This window comes from Lepus europaeus, chromosome 8 (genome assembly GCF_033115175.1).
Source record: "Lepus europaeus isolate LE1 chromosome 8, mLepTim1.pri, whole genome shotgun sequence".
In the NCBI taxonomy this organism is placed as follows: Eukaryota; Metazoa; Chordata; class Mammalia; order Lagomorpha; family Leporidae; genus Lepus; species Lepus europaeus.
This window is the reverse complement of record NC_084834.1, coordinates 52,417,415-52,440,739: the sequence shown is the minus strand read 5'-3', so window position 1 is coordinate 52,440,739 and position 23,325 is coordinate 52,417,415. Positions and strand designations below refer to the sequence as shown.

At 36.6% G+C, this 23,325-nt stretch overlaps 1 protein-coding gene across 1 annotated transcript in view; it reads left to right on the top strand.

Annotated features, from left to right (window-relative positions):
• Nucleotides 1-23,325, top strand: part of FAT4 (FAT atypical cadherin 4) — a 176,640-nt gene that overhangs the window by 98,101 nt on the left and 55,214 nt on the right. Inside the window, exons 4-6 of the mRNA XM_062199659.1 lie at nucleotides 705-1,055; nucleotides 6,865-7,787; nucleotides 8,390-8,564. Coding sequence (XP_062055643.1) covers nucleotides 705-1,055; nucleotides 6,865-7,787; nucleotides 8,390-8,564 — 1,449 coding nt within the window. The remainder of the gene's footprint in view (nucleotides 1-704; nucleotides 1,056-6,864; nucleotides 7,788-8,389; nucleotides 8,565-23,325) is intronic.

Genomic DNA, 23,325 nt, shown 5'->3' with positions numbered 1-23,325 from the left:
TTCTTAACTAAATTATTGCAATGAGATCACGGACTCTGGATTGTTAAAACCAGTGCATTAATCTATCTTTTTGGATATATATCTATTGGAATCTAGTTCCTGACACAAGCAATGGGCTCCAAAATATGTCCACTAAGTTCATCAACAAGTTTTTATATTAATAGTACTTAGTGGAGTAGTAATGTCAGAAGTAGGATTAATTCTTCAGGGCATTTACACTCTGAGCCACTGGCTATCTGATATACTATATGTTTTATTGCTGTACAGAAAAGTTAGTATCGGTGCTAACATAGAATTGTAGAATGCTGTACACACTGTATTTTCATAGTGGTTCTCTAGTTAAAGTATTTTACTGCACAGGGCAGGCGTTTGGTCTAGACGTTAAGCAACATTTCGGGATGCCTGCATAGCATGTTGCCATGCCTAGGTTTCAATCCCAATTCGGCATCCAGTTTCAACTTCATTCTAATGTCAACCTGAGGAGCCTAGCAACTGCCCTGTGGCCCTAACCAACCCTGGCTGCTGTAGATATTTGGGGAGTAGTAAACCATCAGATGGGAACTATGTCTATCTGCCTGTCTCTCTGTCTCTAATAAAAATTTAAAAATTACTGTACGGATACTTTTTTTAGTATCTTTGTAAATATTGTCTTAGTGATACCCTTGTTCCATTAACTTTAGACTATTAATCTGTTCTTTTGATAGGTTCTTTGGTAGCAGCCATTTTAGCCACGGATGATGACTCTGGTGTGAATGGAGAAATTACTTATATTGTGAATGAAGATGATGAAGATGGCATATTTTTCCTGAACCCAGTTACTGGAGTCTTTAATTTGACTCGTGTATTAGATTATGAAGCACAGCAATATTATATCCTCACTGTTCGAGCTGAAGATGGTGGGGGACAATTTACTACTATCAGAGTTTATTTCAATATACTAGATGTAAATGATAATCCACCAATTTTCAGCTTGAATTCATACAGCACCTCTTTAATGGAGAACCTACCACTAGGGTCTGCTGTGCTTGTGTTCAATGTTACTGACGCAGATGATGGTAAGCACTTTATTAATGCACTTTTAAAATCTTTATTAAAATGTCATTAACTTTATATCTCTCCACTATGTATTTATGTTACATCTATTTACTGTGCTGTCACAAAAGTGACATTTTTATATGTCGTGGGATAAAATTATAACTATAGAAGACTGAAAGCATTGTCTTGTGAGTTACGTTCTTATTTATTGCAGTTACATGACATGCATTTTATCATCTTAGCAGTTTTGTCACCCCCTTTTCCTCTCAATGAGTGGCAGTCTTATAGATTAGTACTATGGAAAGTGTAAGACAATTTTTGTTAGGATTTTGTTAGAGTAATGAAAATATTTAAGTTTGCACATATTATTTTAATGTCAAAAGGATAAAACTGGGAAGCAAAATGAAGCCTAAACTTTGAAGAAAATGGTAAGATTTATACCTATGTTTTGTATTTCTGACAATTTCTAATAATATTGAAACAAGTTTTCATGCTGACTTGAACACTCAATTTTTTTTTTATTTTAACTATGTGTTCAGGCTGAGATTTTGCATTAAATGTATAATTTTCATAGATCTGATATGTATTTATTTCAAAAGATTTGGCCTCTTAAGAGAGGATTCCCCATCTTTTCTTCCAAGACCTTTCTCTTAATATAGCATTAGACGTATCTTTGTACAGGTTATCAGACTTTAAACGTATCTTTGTACAGGTTATCAGACTTTAAATGAATTGTTTCCAAAGTTAGTAAATTGTTTTACCTTCTACTGGATGCAACTAATTGCCCTATTAGTGGACAAGAAAAGTAATAGGAAGCAGTATGTTGGAAAAAGAAATAGGTCTTTGTGAAGACATGACAATGACATAGACTAGCAAACCTTAGTTTATAATGTCCTCATTCTTAGTAACTTTGATGATTTATGCAATATCAGAATAGTATTCTCTATTAACAATCTGGTCCATACATAGGTTTCTTTTGGAGATGTCTGTAACTTCACCTGTATATTAAAAGGGAAAAGCAAAAAACAAAAATTGAAGTGACTTTTCATAGAGTTTATTATGTCTATTTTAAATTTCCCTAATCTGATGTAAAGCACCTCCAAGATTGGACACATGACTATAACTAAAACAAATGTGGCTGTAATACTAGTGGTACTACAATTATCTCTATTATTACTACTTCTCTTAATCATAATCATACTAATAATAATTGACTCATCTTATCAATCCTGGCATGCTGTATTTCATACCTCTTCCCAAATCTGTGGATTGGCCCAATTAAATATCTATTCACACTTGAGGTTAATCTCTTTTGGAGGTTCTTGGTTTCCACTACTGTTAATTTATCTATCTCTTGGTTATGAATATTTTCTTTTTTTTTTTTTTTTTTGACAGGCAGAGTGGATAGTGAGAGAGAGAGAGACAGAGAGGAAGGTCTTCCTTTTTGCCGTTGGTTCACCCTCTAATGGCCGCTGTGGCCAGTGCATCTCGCTGATCCAAAGCCAGGAGCCAGGTGCTTCTTCTGGTCTCCCATGCGGGTGCAGGGCCCAAGCACTTGGGCCATCCTCCACTGCCTTCCTGGGCCATAGCAGAGAGCTGGACTGGAAGAGGGGCAACCAGGATAGAATCCAGCGCCCCGACCGGGACTAGAACCCGGTGTGCCAGCGTCGCAAGGTGGAGGATTAGCCTGTTAAGCTATGGCGCCGGCCTATGAATATTTTCATTACCATTCATATCTTCTTAAAATATTCTCTCTGTGGCCATGCTCAACTTTTCATTAGTGAAGAGTTTCCCACCATATTTTTTGTGATTTATTTATTATACATTAGAGAGCTTTTTGTTTCATAGAAGTGTGTGCCTCTTTGGAATAATGTACCTCCATAGCTTAAAATCTAAATGACCAGAAGATAGCAAAAGAGAAACATTCCTTGTCAAAATATGTAGTAGTCCATGAACAAGTCAACACTAATATGCACTAACCATTGACTGCAAATCACATATAGTGGATTTTCCCCTTAATTGTGTTGAGTAGAAGCTTCTAGCTACCTTTGCCCATTGTTTTAGTTTTGAATACTTTTATCAGTGTAATTTCCTGCACCTTGACCTAAGATACAGGGCGGAGTTCCTATTCTTTCTGTGTTTTAAGAATAATGATAAGGCTGCCCAAGGGTAACCTTGTTTGTAAATGCTGCTAGCTCAGTTTTCGATGTATTTTACAGGCAATGTTATTTTGACATTTTTAATTAAACTCTAATTGAAGATTTCCTGATGAAACCATACTGTCATCTTCTTTGGTGAAATATTATATGAAAATAAGTAGTAATTTCTGTTATGTGTATATATATTATATCAGAGCTTACCCTTTAAAATTTTAGGTTACATGATCATTTCATAACAATCAAGCCAATTCTTTACTGTTTTCACAAGATAGCTAAAAATATATTAATCTCAAAGTTTTCACAAACACACTTAAAAATATAGTGAGGAAAAATAACTCGAGTATCATGAGAACATTCTGACTTTAATTATTATTTTATTATTCTGAAAATCATATATACTTTAAAATATCAGAGATTCACACAAGAGTGTTTTGATAATGAAATAATTATAATTTTTGCTGAATAAATGTGCATATATGTGTGGTACATGATGCAGATGATTTGAATTGTGAATGGGTTCACATTACAGTAATTTGTTGGCCTTGTTCAAACTGCTGCATAAAGAGGAATGCAGTCTGAACACTGCCCTGTGTGGCAGCAGTGTGTTCCTTGGACAAGTGCTAGTTCTCTATAGAAACAGTGATACATTATTGAAGGATTGTGAATAAATGCACACACATTATAACAAAGAGCTACATACCTGGAGTTTTAAATATATTTTATTATTAATATTTATTTATATTTTATGTGCTATGCTTTCTGGAACTAAGCAATTCACAAGACTGAAATCCAGATATATATGTGACACAACCATACACACACAATAAAACTGCCAGGAAGAATCATGTAACTGAATGACTTTCAGAACATTGAACACAGATGGCTCAAAATGTGGGCTGTTTACCATCTGGTGGGCTATAAAACCAACTGAAGTCAAGTTCCAATACTTACGACTAAAATTTACAATTCAAAAATAATATATTTAGTGTTTCTTGATTCAGATATTTGCTGCAAAGAGTAAAGAAAGAAAAACGGTCCAAGCTTTGTATTTTTCAAGACATTACATACTGGGGTTGTGTTATGGCATAGTGGATTAATCCACTGCCTGTGATGTTGGCATCCCATTTGGGAACTAGTTGGAGTCCTAGCTGCCCCAGTTCCAACCAGCTCCCTGCTACTGCATTTGTGAGTGCAGCAGAGAATGGCCCAAGTCCTTGGGCCTCTACATCCACTGGGAGACCTGGAAGAAGCTCCTAGCTCCTGGCTTTGGCCTGGCCTGATCCCCATCATTGTGTCCATTTTGGGGGATGGACGATCTCTCCCTCTCTCTCTCTCTCTCTCTCCCTCTCTCTGTCTCTCCTCTTTCTCTCTGTAACTCTGCCTTTCAAATAAATAAATGAATAAGTAAATCTTTTAACAAACATGTATATACATACACTCATCAGACCTGTCATAAAAATAAATAGTTTCTTAAACAGATATATCCATAATATGGATATTACACTCCTTTGTATGTAAATGTTAGTGAAACTTTTTATTCTCTGAAACTTGTGGAGTTTTAGGAAAAGGAGTTGAAGTAGGCTGTTGATCTTGTTATATCCAGTTCTTAAATTTCTGTTTCTCTCCTGTTGGAAAATTGACCCGTGGCCTCTTTGGCTCTTTATTTTATTCATGTAATTCCTGATCATAAGACTGCTAAGTATTCTGAAATTTATAACCTCTGCTTTGTTCACTAGTGTATTGTTTTTTTTTGTTTGTTTGTTTTTTGTTTTTTTTGTTTTGTTTTTGACAGGCAGAGTGGACAGTGAGAGAGAGAGATAGAGAGAAAGGTCTTCCTTTTTGCCATTGGTTCACCCTCCAATGGCCGCTGCGGCTGGCGCGCTGCTGCCGGTGCACTGCGCTGATCCAATGGCAGGAGCCAGGTGCTTCTCCTGGTCTCCCATGCGGGTGCAGGGCCCAAGCACTTGCGCCATCCTCCACTGCACTCCCTGGCCACGGCAGAGAGCTGGCCTGGAAGAGGGGCAACCGGGACTAGAACCCGGTGTGCCGGCGCTGCAAGGCGGAGGATTAGCCTGTTAAGCCACAGCGCCGGCCAATGTTGTTTTTTTTTTGTTTGTTTTTTTTTAAAAAAAAAAACTCTTTAAAGAATAAAAACTGCAATTCATAATGAAGGGAAAAACTCTACCCTGTCAATTATTTTCTCAAACATTATTTACTCTAAATATATTTGTCAATTAGCTAGTACCTAAATGTTATTTTCATAAGCAGTTTTCCTCTGCATCTACATATAGGCAAATAACATTAGACAGAGAGAGAGAAACTCATGGGAAAAGAGTAATAATGGCATTTTACAAAAGAACAGGGCCTATGTGGTAGAAAAGAAAATTCCATTACGTTGTTACAGTGTGTCTTTATAAGGAAGCTGGTGAGTTCAGGACAAGGCAAAAGCTAGCTAACACAAGTATGCATAGAATCTTGAAACCAGAATATTTTCAAAAAACTGTGGAGAAGGACATTATCAAATTGTTCTGGGACCCTCTTGGGAAAGAGTACACAGCAGTTCTGAAAAGTAGAATTCAGAAACTTGAATAGTTAAAATTAATTTCAGAATTGGAGGTCCTATTTTCAGGCAATTTATGATGCTCAGTAGATACTCCTTAATTCTCTAGTTTAAAATCTTACTAAGAATGGAGTATTGCAATATGTTACTTATACTGATATCCTGTAATAGTTTCATAATTTTTAAGATAAAATACCAAACGCAGAATGAAGTAGTAAATCTTTTTTGTTCTGATTTTACTATGTCTCTTACTTTCTTTATATTATTTACTAAAACAACAGGATAATGTATTCTTCACATGATCTTTCTTATAAATATCCCTGCAATCATTTTCTGAAATAAGGTTTTAGATTTTTTAAATTAAGAAGTGACACATGTTCCTAGGAAAAATAGATATTATCTAAATATAGCCCGTAATAGTGTGAGTATGAGCATTTATATTTGGAGACTTTATGTACAATTTTAATGCTGATGATTCTTCTAAAGAATACATTTTTAAAACTTTAAATATGCATAATAAAATGTGAAAGAGAACTGTTTTCCTCAAAGGCCATTATTTGGCCAGATGCTTAATAGGAATTAAAACGCATATATTGGTTCTGACAAGAAATGTAAAAGTAGACTTAAAACATCCATGACTAATACCAAGCATCAGAAGTTTTTATTACCCTTCTCTGAAAATTGAGGTTGGCCTCAATGAATTACTGAAGTTATAAATGTTTGGCCAATAGTGTAGTGTGTGGCACTGCATAATCCATGGGGGTTATGTGATAGAAACAAGGAAATGTATAGAAAACTACCTTCTTTCTGGAATACTTTCCTCTTTACTTTTATAATTCAACATTCCAACACTGTAGTAAATAGCAAGTAGTATATATATCATTTGTTCACCAGATTGTAAACATCTTTTCAGATAAAAAATTAACAGGAAAAGAATTCTGTGTATGTGTTATTTACTAAAATAAAGTTAACTTCAGCTAAAAAATTCATAAAGTGTGTTTGGGTGCTTGATATAGCAAACATGCAAAATTACATGACAGACTTTTTGATGCAGGTCAGTCTGCCATGAGCACACATTTAGGAAAGTTTAATTGTTCTCTTCAATTTCAGGCATCAACTCCCAGTTGGCTTACAGCATTGCCTCGGGGGATAGCCTTGGGCAGTTCACAGTTGATCAGAATGGTGAACTGAAAGTTCTGAAAGCTTTGGATCGGGAAAGTCAGTCCTTCTACAACCTGGTTGTTCAGGTGCATGACCTGCCACAGCACCCAGGCTCCAGATTCACAAGCACCGCACAAGTCTCCATTATTTTGTTGGATGTGAATGATAACCCACCAACATTTCTTTCCCCTAAATTGACATATATTCCAGAAAACACACCTATTGATACTGTAGTTTTCAAAGCTCAAGCAACTGACCCGGATAGTGGCCCAAACAGCTATATTGAGTATACTCTGCTGAACCCTTTGGGAAGCAAATTCAGTATTGGGACCATTGATGGTGAAGTGAGGCTTACAGGAGAACTGGACAGAGAAGAAGTTTCAAATTATACTCTCACGGTGGTGGCTACAGACAAAGGTCAACCATCCTTGTCTTCATCTACAGAAGTTGTAGTTATGGTACTGGACATCAATGATAACAACCCAGCTTTTGCCCAGGCTTTGTATAAAGTGGAGATCAATGAAAACACGCTTACTGGAACAGATATCATACAAGTATTTGCAGCAGATGGAGATGAAGGTACAAATGGACAGATTCGCTATGGCATTGTTGACGGTAACGCCAATCAGGAATTTCGCATTGATTCTGTCACCGGTGCCATCACTGTGGCTAAGCCTTTGGATAGGGAGAAGACCCCTGTTTACCTTCTGACTGTTCAGGCGACAGATCGAGGCAGCACCCCTAGAACTGATACTTCCACTGTCAGCATTGCTTTATTGGATATCAATGATTTTGTTCCCATATTTGAGCTATCTCCATATTCTGTAAATGTCCCCGAGAATTTAGAGACACTACCCAGAACGATTCTTCAGGTCAGTATATTTAAATAAAACAAGTATTGTGTTCACTGTAACAACCTCTCATCTTCTACCCTATTCCTGCTTGCCCCATCCTCTCCTCATGCTCACCCATTAATACTCAATTGCAGACCTTGGCAAGGAACAGGCGATGAACATTATACTGAAGTCGTATTGATTTCCTCAGAGATTATAACATTGCATCCCCATTCCTTTTTATGTATATTTATGTTGCATGCATGTATGTATTTGTGTGTTTTTAAATTTGATTTCATGATGAGAGTAATATGTGCCACAGTAAGGAAATAAGGAGCTGTAAAAATTTTGTTTCCAAATATTATTCTTCCTTCACACCTCATAAACTCTACCCTGACATGAAATGGCTGTCAAAATTTTTGTGAAGCTTTCCAAAAATGCTGTGCATTAGTTTTATGCATATTTTAATGGAAGTGTACTTGTGCATTATATATCTTACCATTTTTATTTGAAAACTTGAAGCCGTGTATTTGGAGTTTTTAATATGACTCAATCTCTTTTTTAATAGATGTGTTTCATTTCCCAGCATGCACTGTGTTCGTTTCACTCACAAACATGACATGTGCTGTTCTCTTCACTAGGTGGTGGCAAGAGATGATGATCAAGGCTCTAACAGCAAGCTCTCATATGTTCTGTTTGGTGGAAATGAAGATAATGCTTTCACTCTGTCGGCCAGTGGAGAACTTGAAGTAACACAGAGTCTGGACCGGGAAACAAAGGAGCACTTTGTCTTGGTGATTACAGCTACAGACTCAGGTAATCCATTGCTGATCTGTTCAGTTGCAGATGATTTTGTTATGATGTCAGTAGAAAATTATTTTTATCATTAAATTGAATATTTATTGAAATTTACCAATGTTTGAAATGTTGATTTTATATATATGTATATATATATATATATATATATATACACATGTAATTAAGAGCACACAAATAACTCTATGAAATTTGATAATGTCTTGAGGATATCACAAGCAAAATTCTATTTCAGTAAAACCACCTTGCCTTGAAAAACACCCACCGCCTTATTGTCTCTGGGTGTGAGATTATACTCCTCCACTGGAGCCCACACATATTTAAAGTACTTCAGCTTTAGAAAATCCAGAGATTCTTGTAACTCATTGTGAAGATTGGAGAGGATGTCCACAGTTCTATTGAGTTAGTTCTCAAGATTCTACAATACTGCAATAACTGTAGTAGGCATTTGATGAGTGCCACAAAGCTCCACAGAGTATCAGTGAGACTGGAGATTTCCTCAAGTTAGCAGTGTAATGGCTTGCTACAGAACTAATGAAAAGCAGTTTGCATTAGATTTTAGTATTCAGAAATAGTAATTACATACAATTTTTAGCAAGAAATAGTAAAATACAATTTTAATTTTTAACAGTAGCAGTGTCATTTATACTATGTTGTTTTGCATATATGGACTCTGTTCATAAAAACATTTTTAATTCAAAACTAAAACGGCTAAAAATCCATCAAAGAATCTTTGTGCCTTGAATAAAATATTTGCTTAAAAATAAGTGAATGATATTGATTTCCCAATGGACTAAAGAATTATGAAATATTATCATTAAGTAATATTCATTTGTGAAAACTAATATCACAATTCAATATTTAAGTATTTAAAAATTTAATACTGTTGGCATATTTAAGAAAATATTTCTTGAACTCTTTGTTAAAATCAAGACAAGTTTGTTGGACTTCAGATGTCTGAAATTATGTTTATATACATCTATGTGTTTATATATGTATATATTTGGAGAGAGACATAGAGATATATTTGTATGGTTATACATATGTGTATATGGCAACTGATAGAGAAGAACATTCTAGCCTTTCCACTGGGTTCTTTCTACTATTGATGAAATGTTTCAATTAATATATACATTTTTTATATCTGCTCAGTGTCAATCGCAGTTTCTTCCATAGCACAAAGGGCCTAACAATAGCTAAAAAGTACTTGTTATAAAGTTTAATTTATGTATATTGAATAGCTAAATCCTGTTTTTTAAAAAAATAAATACAGGCCACACTGAGTTTCATTTCATAGATTGCTACCTTCGGAACTTCTTTGGGATAGCAAACATTTTTTTTCTAAACATCTAAAGTTACATGACATAGTAACTACTTAGTCATTGCAAAAAAAAAAAAAACCTCCACATATTTTAAAAATGTAGTTGAGCCAAATTATGGTTAATGAGGATTATGTGGACCAGACAATAAACTTAACCATCACCTGTAATGTTTTGCCACTGAAATGACAACACCAAGGGACATTTTATTAGAAGCAAAAAAAACCCCAAAGAATTAGAACTTGCCATGGGGGCTGGCACTGTGGTGCAGTGGGTTAAAGCCCTGGCCTGAAGCGCCAGCATCCCATATAGGCGCCGGTTCTAGTCCCAGCTGCTCCTCTTCCGATCCAGCTCTCTGCTATGACCTGGGAAAGCAGTAGATGATGGCCCAAGTCCTTGGGCCCCTGCACAGCATGAGAGACCTGGAAGAAGCTCCTGGCTCCTGGCTTCGGATCAGCGCAGCTCCGGCCATTGCGGCCAATTGGGGAGTGAACCATTGGATGGAAGACCTCTCTCTCTCTTTCTCTCTGCCTCTTCTCTGTGTAACTCAGACTTTCAAATAAATAAAATAAATCTTTAAAAATTAAATAAAAAAAGAATATAAAAAATGAATATCAAAAACAAAACAAAACATGACAGAGCTAAAAAAACATTCTCTTCTGATATAATTAGAGGAATCAGCCTGTTAGGAACTTCCATGACACAGCTCACCAAAGCACTGGTCTAAATGTTCAGACACCTGAAGACCCAGGACCTGGTTTTTGGAATACAAACTCTGTCAGTTCTTGAAGCAGTCAACCTTGATCTGGGGAAAATAAGGGACTTATTTCTTAGTGTGAAGAGAAATAACAGAAGCCTAACTGCAATTTCTTTGAAGAACTGTTATTTTATTAAAAGAGAAATATTAAGACCGAGTGGGTGAAGATTCTGCCTAAATTGAGATAAAAGTGTTGTGAATTAGGGAGAAGCCTGGATAATGGAGAATGAAAATTCACATCACTGGTTAAAAAAAGTCTATGCCGTTTGTTATTCTGGGCTTTAAAAATGATATTAAAGAGCTTGATGGAAAGGCATCAATGAGTTTCAGTGACATCAGTGACTAGGACTTAGGTTACACCATTTTTGAAATCTTTAAAGTTAAATAATTAATTAAATCTTGCTCCAAAGCACAGTCTACCTCTCTCTGTTTCTGTCTCTCTCTGTCTCTGCCTCTGTCTGTGTGTGTATGTCTGTGTTTCTTTAGGTTGCCCTAAAAATAGACTGGTGCCTCTGATGCTACTGGCAGCAAAGTATTCAATTACATGTCTGAAAATCACTTGTTATGGATGATAGAGAAAGCAATCAGCAGCCGTGAGGAAAGTGGGACTAGATAATTTAAAGTCATTTAAACACATATGACCACAATTCCATGTTCCATTAATTCCCTTGCTTCTGATAGATATCAAGGGTAACCACTTGAGAAGGATGTGAGAGTTTTAGATAGCAGTTCCAGAATCTTCAACTAGAGCCCATTTTGCAGGAAAAAATAAGGTTTCTGACATGGGGCTTAAAATACATATTCACTGCTATGATTTAAAAGTCAAATTGGTAGATGACATGAGAAAATTCAGAAAAATATGGCAGCTTTTAGACCCCAGATGCCACGTTATTCTCAAATTTGTGGTGTTCTAATGACCAGGAAAATGTCAAAGTATTCTAAAGAATAAAAATTTGACAGTTTTATTCCTTATCTCACAAATCACTTTTCCTTTGCTCCTTTTAAACTCTTACCTGGTGGCAGCCCAAAGATAGGGCAACTTTGGCAATATGGAAGGAATTGAAGCGGCAGCTTTTTAATCACACAAACCTCTAAATCTTCAATTTTTTTTAAGAAAACATTAGCATTCCAACTATCATCATATTTTTATTTACTGACTGCATGGTCATGGGGCAGCACATCTGGAAACTCTCTACTCCTGTCTAGCGCTCAAAAAAAAAAAAAAAATCCTACAACCACCCCCTCACGTGTGGAAAGAGAATGTTACATTACAAGAAAACAAAACCAGCACAGGCTATAATAATTTTAGTCCGTTTATTCCTATATAATTAAACTGCTAAATAGATTATGAGTCATTTGAGCCATCACCTGCTGCCCGCCAGTGTCTGAATCAGCAGGAAGCTGAAATGGGAAGCAGAGCAGAGGTCCAAACCCAGGTACTCTGATGTAGGATGCAGGCATCCCAACCAGCATCTTAGCAACTAGGCAATACTGCCACCCCTCATGAACTTTTAAACCATAAGTTGGGATACCCCATTGCTTGCTTAAAAATCCTACAGTGGTTTCCAAGAATAAAACCAAATTTTTTGACCTCATGGCATCAAATGGCCTGGCTTCTGCTTATGCACTCGACATTCTGTACTGTCACCAGCCGTTGCCTTACCTAGAGCCAGCCCTGGTGTGCTGACTGCAGCTCACATTTTGTCTTCTCCTGTCTTCTTATTATGTGGAGATCGACCAGGATGGAAGTTTTGCACTCAGGGAATCAGCAAGGGCTTGTACTTGTAGTTCTTCCTTCCTGGAACATTTTGCTCTTCATCCAGCAGCGTTTTTATTTTTCTGGGGGTTGACCACCAATAATGTTGTCCTTTATCCTCTCCTCAGAGCCCCCCCTCTATCACTTTACCTTGTTGCATTTTCTCCTTAATAGTAATTGTTAGCTATAATCTTATGCTTATATATAAAATACCTTTGAGTGTGCGTGGTGTGGTTCCCCTCATCCAGCTCTATCATCCTTCCAGAAGAAGGAACATTTTCTAAGTTCCACTCAACACTGAATTCTCAGAAACACTCAGAATAGGACACATGACTTAAAAGACAACTAACAAATATTTGTTGAATGAATCAATGTTTAATGAAATACACTGATGATGATCAGATTTTGCTTAATCACCAATCTGTTATTTTGTTTAATTTTTTTAAACTTTTATTTAATGGATATAAATTTCCAAAGTACAGCTTATGGATTACAATGGCTTGCCCCCGCCATAACTTCCCTCCCACCCTTTCCTGCTCCCTCTCCCCTTCCATTCACATCAAGATTCATTTTCAATTCTCTTTATATACAGAAGATCTGTTTAGTATATATTAAGTAAAGATTTCAACAGTTTGCCCCCACATAGCAACACAAAGTGAAAAAATACTGTTGGAGTACTAGTTATAGCATTAAATAACAGTGTACAGCACATTAAAGACAGAGATCCTACATATTTTTAAAAAAATAATTCATTTTTAATTTTTTTAAGATTTATTTATTTATTTATTTGAAAGCCAGAGCCACACAGAGAAGGAGAGGCAGAAAGAGAGAGAGGTCTTCCATCCACTGGTCCACTCCTAAAATGGCCACAATGGCTGGAGCTGTGCCTACCTGAAGCCAGGAGCCAGGAGCTTCTTCTGGGTCTCCCAAGTGGGTTCAGGGGCCCAAGGACTTGAACCATCTTCCAGTGCTTTCCCAGGCCTTAGTAGAGAGCTGGATTGGAAGTGGAGCAGCCAGGTCTCAAGTGGTGCTCCTATGGGATGCTGGCACTGCAGGTGGCAGCCTTACCCACTACATCACAGTCTCAGCACCCTTGTTTAATTTTAAAAGACTTACTTATTAATTTGCAAGGAAGAATGGCAGAAAAAGGAGACAGAGAAAGAGAGAGATATTGTCTATCCATTTTCTTTTTCATTCTCCAGTTTCGTGTAACAGATAGGACTGGATTAGATAGGCTGAATCCAGGAGGCAGGAACTCCATCCAGGTCTCTCCCATGTGAGTGGCAGGAACCGAAGTATTGGGCCATCATCTGCTGGTTTCTCAGGTGCATTAGCAGGGAACTAGATTGGAAGCAGAGCAGCCAGAACACAAACTCGTGCTCTGTTATGTGATGACAGCATCACAAGTGGTGGCTTAACTCACTGCACCTCAATTCAGGTCTCTCCAATCTGTTATTTTGATATGTAATTGTTATATTTGGTTTTACTATACCTATATTTAGTGTATGGTCACAAAGTCTTCTTCTGCAGTTTTTTTTTTTAAAAAGATCTTCCAAAAGGAAAAGTACAAGTCTTTTTTAACTCAGGGATGAAATTCCAGAAGTATTTGCTACATTGGTTGTGGTCATTCAGATTGTCTTCTGCCTTGAAAAGCAGCACAAGTGTTTGAGGCTTTGTAGCATTTAGTGTGAAGTGATAAATTGCAGTCACATGCAAGGAACCACTGAAGCATTTTATGGCTTTAATTCAGTTTCAAGTGCTTAAAATACTGCTTGAACCATGTTCTCATGACTCTCCCCTGAACCTTCTGGCTCTTACTCAAATTAGTTATCTATTAGACATTCTACCAGGTCTTGTTGCTACTCTGTACTTTGCTGTTTACCTTTTCTTATATGGATTCACCAATTTAAGATCTGAATAAGCAAAAACTATGTGCTTTGAAAATGTTCTGCCACTTGTCAATTCTTTTATCACTGGGCTTTCCAGAGTAAAATGTCCGAGGCTTTCATATCGCCCAAAACTCCAAGCACTTCTGCATATATCCTCCTTGTGACAACCAGTTTTGCATAGCTTAAATATAAGGGCTTATCACTCTTCACATCATCTTGATATGAAAAGTTTGATTATTTTGCATTTGTTATGGACCTGTTTAGACTTCAATACACTATTCCAATACATATATATCTATGCAGGTAACATTGAGGTCTTTTCATTTTCTTTTATCTTAGGATGATCATTGGCAAATTCAAAATCTGTTAGCCTTTAGTATCCAGCAATATTACTCTTTCAAGGAACTGAATTGATATGTGAAAAGGGAAGGTGATAAAACAAGATATGATGTTAGTTTGAGGCTATCACAGTTATATATCAATGTGTAGAATTAAAGTATTATAAAGAGAAGTATGCACAAAGAAATTCTAAAGTTAGGAAATCTGACATAAATTGATAATTGTTGGCCAGAAAATATCTTGGAGATGATCCAGCCTACTTCCTTTATTTTCTGAATAAGGTAATTGAAGCCGGGGGTAGAGAATTTGTGGCCAGGCAGGCAGACCCAGTAATAGCAGAGTCAGGGGCAATATCCAGGATTCCTGCCTTGCAACCAAGATCCTGCTTGTCTAAACCATATTTACTAAATACTTTAAGGAAATCTGGCTGTTCCTTAAAACATCCTGTTGACTATATATGACAAATATTTCCAAAATTGCAATTTTAAAGCTGCTTTTCTTTGTATATGATATTCATTTTCCTTTAATGAATACCACATTCAATAGTTATTTCACTTTTCTAAATATGTATGTATTTCTAATCATTTTTATGCATTTTAATTAATTTATTTGAGAGACAGAGGAATAGACAGAAACAGAACAGACAGAAGGAGAGCTCTTATTCACTGGTTCACTTTCCAATAACCTTATGGCTAGAGTTAGGCTGGGTTGAAACTGGGAGCCGGGAAGTCAATTCAGGTCTCTCATGTGAGTGGCAGGGACCCAACTACCTGAGGCGTTACTTGGCACCTCCCAGGCCCACATTAGCAGAAAGTTGTAGTTGAAACAGAGCTGATACTGGAACCCAAGCACTGTTATATGAAATGTGGGCATATCCGCTCTAGTCCTAAGTGCTAAGCCATATAGCTGCTGTTCAAAACATTTTTATGTGGAGCCAAATCGGAGTCAGTAATTTTGATATTGGACTTTCGAAAATAAGCTTAAATTTAGGCATTGTTCAAATTAAACTGTTAAGTAGGATAAGCTATTAAAAATTCATTAATCTTTAAAGGTGGAAGTTAATAATATTGCCGGTTATCATCACTGCAATTATCATTTTGCCTTTATTAAAATCAAACTACACTGCTCATTTAATATGTCTTATGTGTTCTGATTACAGTTAATGAGACTTTTGCCAGTGTAATTTAAGTAAGTCCAATGAAGCTAAGACAAGTAGAAGGACTTTATTAATACAGAACAAGCACTTAATATTGATTTGTCATAAAATTCTTATGGCGTTCTTCCACATGCTAGAGATACAGTGGTGAAAGGAGAAGGTCTCTGTCTCATAAAACTTACATTCAAGTCACACAGATTCACAATAGGCATAGGCTATATATAATATAGTGGATATATAGTGGATAAGATGCCAAACTCCCATTTCTGGGTTCCTGGATTTGATGCTCAGCTGTGGTTCCCAGCTCTAGGTTCCTGCTAACACAGACACTGGGAGCAGTGGTGATGGCCCGAGTAGTTGTGTTCTAGCCACCTACACAGAAGAATTTGATTGGGTTCCTGGCTCCTAGATTAGTTCTGGCGCAGTCTAGATGTTGCAGAATTTAGGGAGTGAACCACAGAATAGGAACTTTCTCTTTCTCTCACTCCCCCACTTCTTCCCTCCTTTCTCTCTGTCTCTGTCTTTCAAACAAATCAGCAATCTTTTTAAACGTTAGATGGTAAAGATATAAACATAAACACAACGTAATACATAAACCGAAGTAATATGAAATGTGATGCAGTTAGGTAGAACAGGTTAAATGACTAGAGAGTGGGGAGAAGGAGGTATTATTTTGGGTCAGGAAAGTGGACTGTGAAGATATGGTGAACAGCACTGCGTATGGATGAAACGGCCCTGGAGCAGGGATTAAGTTTAGCCAAAGAACAGCCAGAGAACCTGGGCAGCTGGGCTGGAGTGAAAGAGTGGGAGCCTTGGAAACTGAGCCAAGCAGGGCTGCGCAGCACAGGCTGGCCGGCTGCGGTGAGCGGCTTTAACTTCAGTGGGGGGAGCTTTGTTAGGTCTTGAACCCTAGGGTGTGGCAGGGGTGTTTGGGAAGCCGTGATGTAGTGGCGAGGAGCCTGTCAGGAGCAGTGGTGGTGAAGAATGCTGGTACAGAGGTGATCAAGAGGCTGTTGCGTACCTCCTGAGAGAGAGGCGAGACCGTGTTGAAACAGATGACCCTGTGGAGTGTGAGAAAATCCCCCCCCCTCCTCCACCCGACTCATCTTAGCTTCATTGGAGCCATTTTAAATTACGCTAGCAAAAGAAATACTAATCAAGCCCAAGAATAACAATGTGCCTAATCTGTTTTGTGTGACCTGTGACTCTGCATGAGGGCAGAAAGACCTGAAGAAAATAGTTAAGCCTGAGTGCACTGACAACAGGTTTAACCAAGAGCAAAGTCATGGAAAAACATGATAGGCGAAAGGCAGATGAGCTCCGAGGAGCAAAGCAGGGGAACTGGCTCGGCGCGTCTCTCAGATCCTCGCCTTGCCCTCTGTCCTCGAGATAAACGCCCCTTTCTTGCGTCTTGGAGAGGGTCCCTCCCACATGCGGGTCTTCTGAAGCAGCCAGATCACAGCCCTGTCAGCACAGGCTGTTGGTCAGATTCCTTCAAGTTGCAACACTGTACCAACATGCCACATTCTGGGGGGCAGCATGTTCTGAATCCTGCCAAGTATTAATTGGTTACATATGTTACACATTTAGTTGTTGAGCCTCCTGACTTCGGTGGAATTGGAGGTGTAGGAAGCTGGGAAAAGAGTCTTGTCAAAAATAGGATTCCTTATTATTGGCCTGCACAAGCTGCAGTTGGAAAAAGTAAAGATTTTAGGGCAGAGTAATCAGAATTATCTTTTGGACATGTTACAGCTGAGATATTATGAGATATTTGTGGAGATGTCAAGAGGAAAACTATATATAAAGTTTTAGTTTTCTAGAAAAAATTCAAGTAGAGACACAACTTGAAAACTCCTGAACATTTAGATGACATTTGCTGTGTGCTCAGTGCATGCTTCTAAGTACCAGGGTCTGTATTATGTAGTCTCACACCAGCTATGTAAATTAGATAGTACTAGTTATATTTTCTAAATTTAAAAGGAAAAACAAAACCGAGTTATTAGAAAAGTTAAACACCCAGACTGATGTCTCACGCAGTCTGATCAGGGGACCATTTCTTAGCCATGATTTACTGCTTCCCTTGTATCAGCTTATCTACCATATTCTATTTCATATGAACTATGTTTACAAAAATTTCCTCTGTTTGAACTGTTTCTGTTTATATTAAAAATGGCAATGGTTTAAGAAGACCAAAAAAACTGATGGATCTCTGTCATTAAAGTAGTCCATAAAGTAAGAATGTTCATAAACCAGAAATCATGGGAATAATTTCCTCATCAAATCAAGAAATGTGTATCTAAGGCATTTATAAAATACAAATGGCAAAGTGAATGTTAGGTAGTATACTGTGATTATAAAATATATGCCATATACACATATGTAATCACTAATGCAATCAGCTGGGCATTGTGTGTGGCTGTATTTAATTTAGAGGCGGGAGATTGATCTACACACAAATTAAATATGCTATCCTTCATTTATTCATAGTGTGATATACTAAAGAGATATACAGATATCTGGCTATAGATTCAAGAAAAATGTTCAGTTATGAAGTGTCTATGTGTCAGCATAATTAATAGATCTACAGGGAAAATTTCAGTTTGTTAGCATTCCTAATTAAGGACATTTATCATCCAACTGAAAGAGGGAATAATTTCATTCCTATGCAGGGGTTGGGAATTGCTTTTTAATAGAGGGGAAACATGATGCTTTTGCAGAAGTTAATGCTAAAAGCTAAAGGACTAATCACCATGCTTTATTTTCCTGGTAAGGATATGATGACATTTTGAATTACTGTGTGCCACGTTTAGTTGAAAGAGGTTGTTGCATTACAAATGGCTCAATAATCAAAAGGAAAGATAGAATTATGTTAAGTGACATTTTGTATTTGAAGAGAGTTGCTTTTTAATTATTCTAGAAAGATTGCATTTGGTTACTATTTGTGAAAAATATTTCAGGACACTAGCCATGAGAAATATTTTTAATAATGAAGATTACTAGAAAAATGTAATAAGACACCAATTATTTCATAAATCAAATGATGCTAGAATTACCTTCAGTTACTAGAAATTATTTGCATTTGACTTACCTACTTGTATATATCTGTTTAAGATCTTATATGTGTATTTCTGATAGAGTATCTGGTCCAGATGGGAATTTTGTTTCCAAGGTTGATAATTTCTTGTTTTATTTTCTTTAATTTCTAATACGATTTTGTACCATATCTGTTAGTGACATAAGTATTATTATAAATTACCTACTTGCCTAATTTTGTTTTAATAAGCTAACTTTTAATAAGAAAAATCTTCCTACATAGAATTTCATTTGTGTGTTCATAAGATAAAAATACAAAAAATAAGTTTATAAAATTTTATGGAATGAGAATTATCATTATGATGCAGATATTTAAGTTTTGCAAAATAATTTCTATTATTTATTTACTTCATTAAAGCTATGAACCAGAGTACACAAATCTGGAACATTTCCAACTTGGAAATTGCAAGATGTTTTCAATATTAAAGAAAAGCTTACAAAAACTAGAAGATAAACATACTCATTATGCAATAGAAAGTAACAATTTCATTATGAAGATCTTTTTTTCCTTTTAGGAACCTTGTAATATAATCTTGTTGAAATTTAGTCATTTTATAGCCAGTTTTGAGGACTATTTTATAAATATCTAATTTGATATTTTCAGTAAGGAGGAGGAGGTAGGTTGAGTGTAGAAGGTGTGGGTAACCTCTACTGTTTCAGAGCTCAAATCTCTCATGGGATGTTTAGGATTTTTTTCTTTTAGTGCTCTCTACGTAGTAATGTCTTTTAATGAATTTTTGAAAGGATAAGATGGTAAGTTAATATTATTTCAAAATTTTGGTAAAATAGACATATAAAACTTGTGTTTTAGCTATTTTAAATGTACAATTCAGTAATAATCAGCACATTCACATTGTTCTGCACCCTATTCAGTGTCATTTTCCTAACACTACTAAATCATTTTTTAGTGTTCCTTATTGCCTCTATTTAGCATGTTTTTATAGTAAGGAATTAATAGTGTTTTGATAAAGATTCCTATGGAAACAATGAAAAACAAAAGCAAGTGAAACTTCAGTGTATGTATCTGTGTGTGTGTGTGTATGTAAAAATTTATGCCAATGTGTTTATACAAGTATGTAGCAATAATAAATTATTTTGTAAGATGGACTATTTTAAAATTCAAAACTATTAGTCATGTGTAAATGTTTCATATTTATTGCCTTTTATATTTTTTGGATTCAAACAAAGCTAACCACATATTCTTCGATGTTATTAAGGATGACTGAATTTCAATACATTTTTCATGGATGGCTTACTGATTGTGAAACAAATAGTTTTACCTCATGGTAATGAAAGAAGCTACTACTTTAATATAACCAACACTCCATCAGGGCATCCATTCACCAAAGATTTGATGTCAGGAGTGAAATCTACTTTGTTGCAAAGCTACAGATTTCAGTTAAGCAGATTCTATTTCTGCTGCATAATTTTTATCTTTCAGGAAAGTTGTTTAATTTGCAGGAGCTCACATTAAAGATGGGAACTGCCTGAAATTTGAAGACTTATACTCATTCACGAAGCATCCAATAAAGCACTTCATTGCCTGAAACATTTTCTTTTGAAAATCTTATTTTAAATTTTTAATCTTTATTTTGGTATATTTTGGTTATTAAACTTCCAGTCTTAAAGGCAATATTATTTTAAACATTATAAAGAAAATAAAATATAACTCGTAAGGCTTGAGGCTAACCATGGCACAATGAACAATTGCAGGATTAAACTGTAGACAGTCTTTCTGTGTGCTGTGCTTTGATTGTTGCACACTTAAAAAATGCTGTTCAAAATAAGATATATATTTTTCTATTTACTCTAAAAATTTTAAAAGTCCTTAGCAATTTATTCTTGTTTTATACATATATATATGTGTGTGTGTGTATGCACATATACACACACATACAAATGTACAAGTATGTATATACAAAATGCATATAGTTTTACAAGTTCAAATTTTAGATTCCCTTTATCCTCACCCTACTCTTTGTGCTTGGACTTTTGACTTCTAATTGTGATTCTGAGTTCTAATTCAAATGTCCAATGCACCCTCCTAACCTCAACAATTACAAATTTCTGAGACTTTGACCTTTAGTTCATTTGTATCTTCTAGCCCTTTCATTTGCTGACTATCCTCTACCAGCAGCCTGTGTCGTTATATCCTGCCTTGTCTTTCTGATCGCATCTGGTTCTCATAAATCAATCCAAGATGAAATTGAATAATCTTGCCCTATTATGCCACTACCTATATAATTCATCATTATCAGATCCATTCAAGCTAAACATTGGCCTCTGTATCCTTAATCTTCTCATGGGATTCAGGATTAATTGGGACCTTCTGTTTATAAGTAGTACACTATCTCCGAGACATTGACCTTTGTCTGCAGTCTTATTCTCCCAGCCCAGCCTTAGTCCAAGACCAACATTCCTAGATTGTGTATTACTAAAAGTGTTCAATTCCTGGACCTTTCTGCCATGTACTCACTAGAGCGGATTTCAAATATATAAAATAAAGGAAAGTTAATATGGATTGAAGAAAAGACCTAATATTATACATCATGGGTTTATACAGAAATCTAGTTTAATGGAATTATTACTCTGTTCACTTAGCTTGCATTAAAAGAGGATATGGCAGCAGTTTTTTGCTAATAATAACATAAAGCACAACATCTGCAAAAAGAGTGGCATGGTTTTATCTGAGTCTACAAATTGTGAAAATATTTTTTCTTGGTTTAAATTGTCCATTATGGCTAACTGTGAAGTAACTGGTCAAAATCTTTGCACTTTAAAGGCTTCATTTTAGAAAATTAAAAAACACTTCATGGAGTTTATATATTAAATGGGTAACATGGATATTAAGTCCAGAAATCTGGTTATCAAAGATGAGTTCAATATGTGTTTATAAGTGCACATAATTCTGTTTTTAATATTTTATTTATTTATTTTAGAGGCAAAATTACCGATAGAGAGAGAGGGAACAACAGAGAGAAAGGTCTTCCAATCACTGGTTTACTCCCCAAAATGCCACGATAGCCAGAGATGGGCTGATCTGAACCCAGGAGCCAGGAGCTTCCTTCAGGCCTCCAGTGAGGGTGCAGAAGCCCAGGAAGTTGTGTTGTGGGCTAAATTAGGCCAAAATTTATATTTTGGGCTCTTGCTTTTTACTTAGAGAAGAATTCTAAGCACAGGCCCAAGCAAGACATGCAGCATGATAAGGTTTAGAATTTATTTAGGGAGTAAGAAGAATACACAGGAACAGGAGGCCTTTATTTTGGGAGAGTGCACCAAGAAGGGTAAATGGAGAACTCCATACCAATCATTTCCAGGGATCCACCAGGAGAGAGGGAGCAAGCCAGAGGCTGCAAGTGAGAGGGCATGGGGGTGAGAGAGCAGGCAGGCAAGAGAGAAAGTGGGCCCAGTGCTCTCCAGGCCTCTTATTCACTTCCAAAAGGGGAGTGGTTACACAGTCTGATTGACAGGTGGGTGGATACAAGTGACATTACATGGGGGAAAAGGGATGTGGCCTGCGGATAATCTCTCTGACCAGTCCCATATCACTTGGGCCATCTTACACTGTTTTCCCAGGCCATGATCAGAGAGCTGGATCTGAGGAGCATCTGGGATATGAGCTGGAGCCCATATGGGATACTGGTGCTGCAGGTGGAGGCTTAGCCTACTATGCCACAGCACTGGCCCCTGCTTTTGGTTTTTGACATTCTTATGTTGAGCCTCTTTGATAACTCAAGAGGAGACAATAAATAGGTACTTGGATGTATCAGCCTAAATTCAGCAGAAATATCTCAATTGGATAAAGTAATAGTAAACATTGAAGAACATTTTACATGGAATAGATCCATGAGCAGATTTGGGCAGGAGTATTTGGGCATTTGGCCTAGGGATTAAATCACTGTTTGTGACCACACACCCTTAATTGGAGTTCCAGGGGTTAAGCCCCAGCTCTGCTTCAGATTCAGCTTTCTGATTGCACCCTGGGAGGCAGAAGGTGATGACTCCAATTCCTGCCACACACTGGAGAGAACTGTGTTGAATTCTGGCTCCTGGCTTTGGCTTGGCCTGGCCAAGCCCCAGCTCTTGTGAGCATTTGAGGAGTGAACCAAAGAATGAAAATTGTCTCTCTGCCTTTCAAAGAAGTAAAATAAATTTTAAATAATAATATTGGGAAACAGGAATATAAGCACCATAACTGACTTCTTTACATAGTTAAAAGAAAAGTGTTAAGTTTTGAGTAGGTTTCAATGCTGCAAATCATGTGGATGCTAAAACCCCAAAATCTTATGTTAACATTTAGGGATTAATGTTAATGATTGATGGAATAAGGGAAGATACTTGATCTAATTATGGCATCTTGAGATGAGCTAGCTGGAGGTCTTTTTTTAAGACCTTGGATTGGAAGTGTACCCTCAGAAGGTAGTTCTCATGAGAGCCTTAGTAATATTAGCA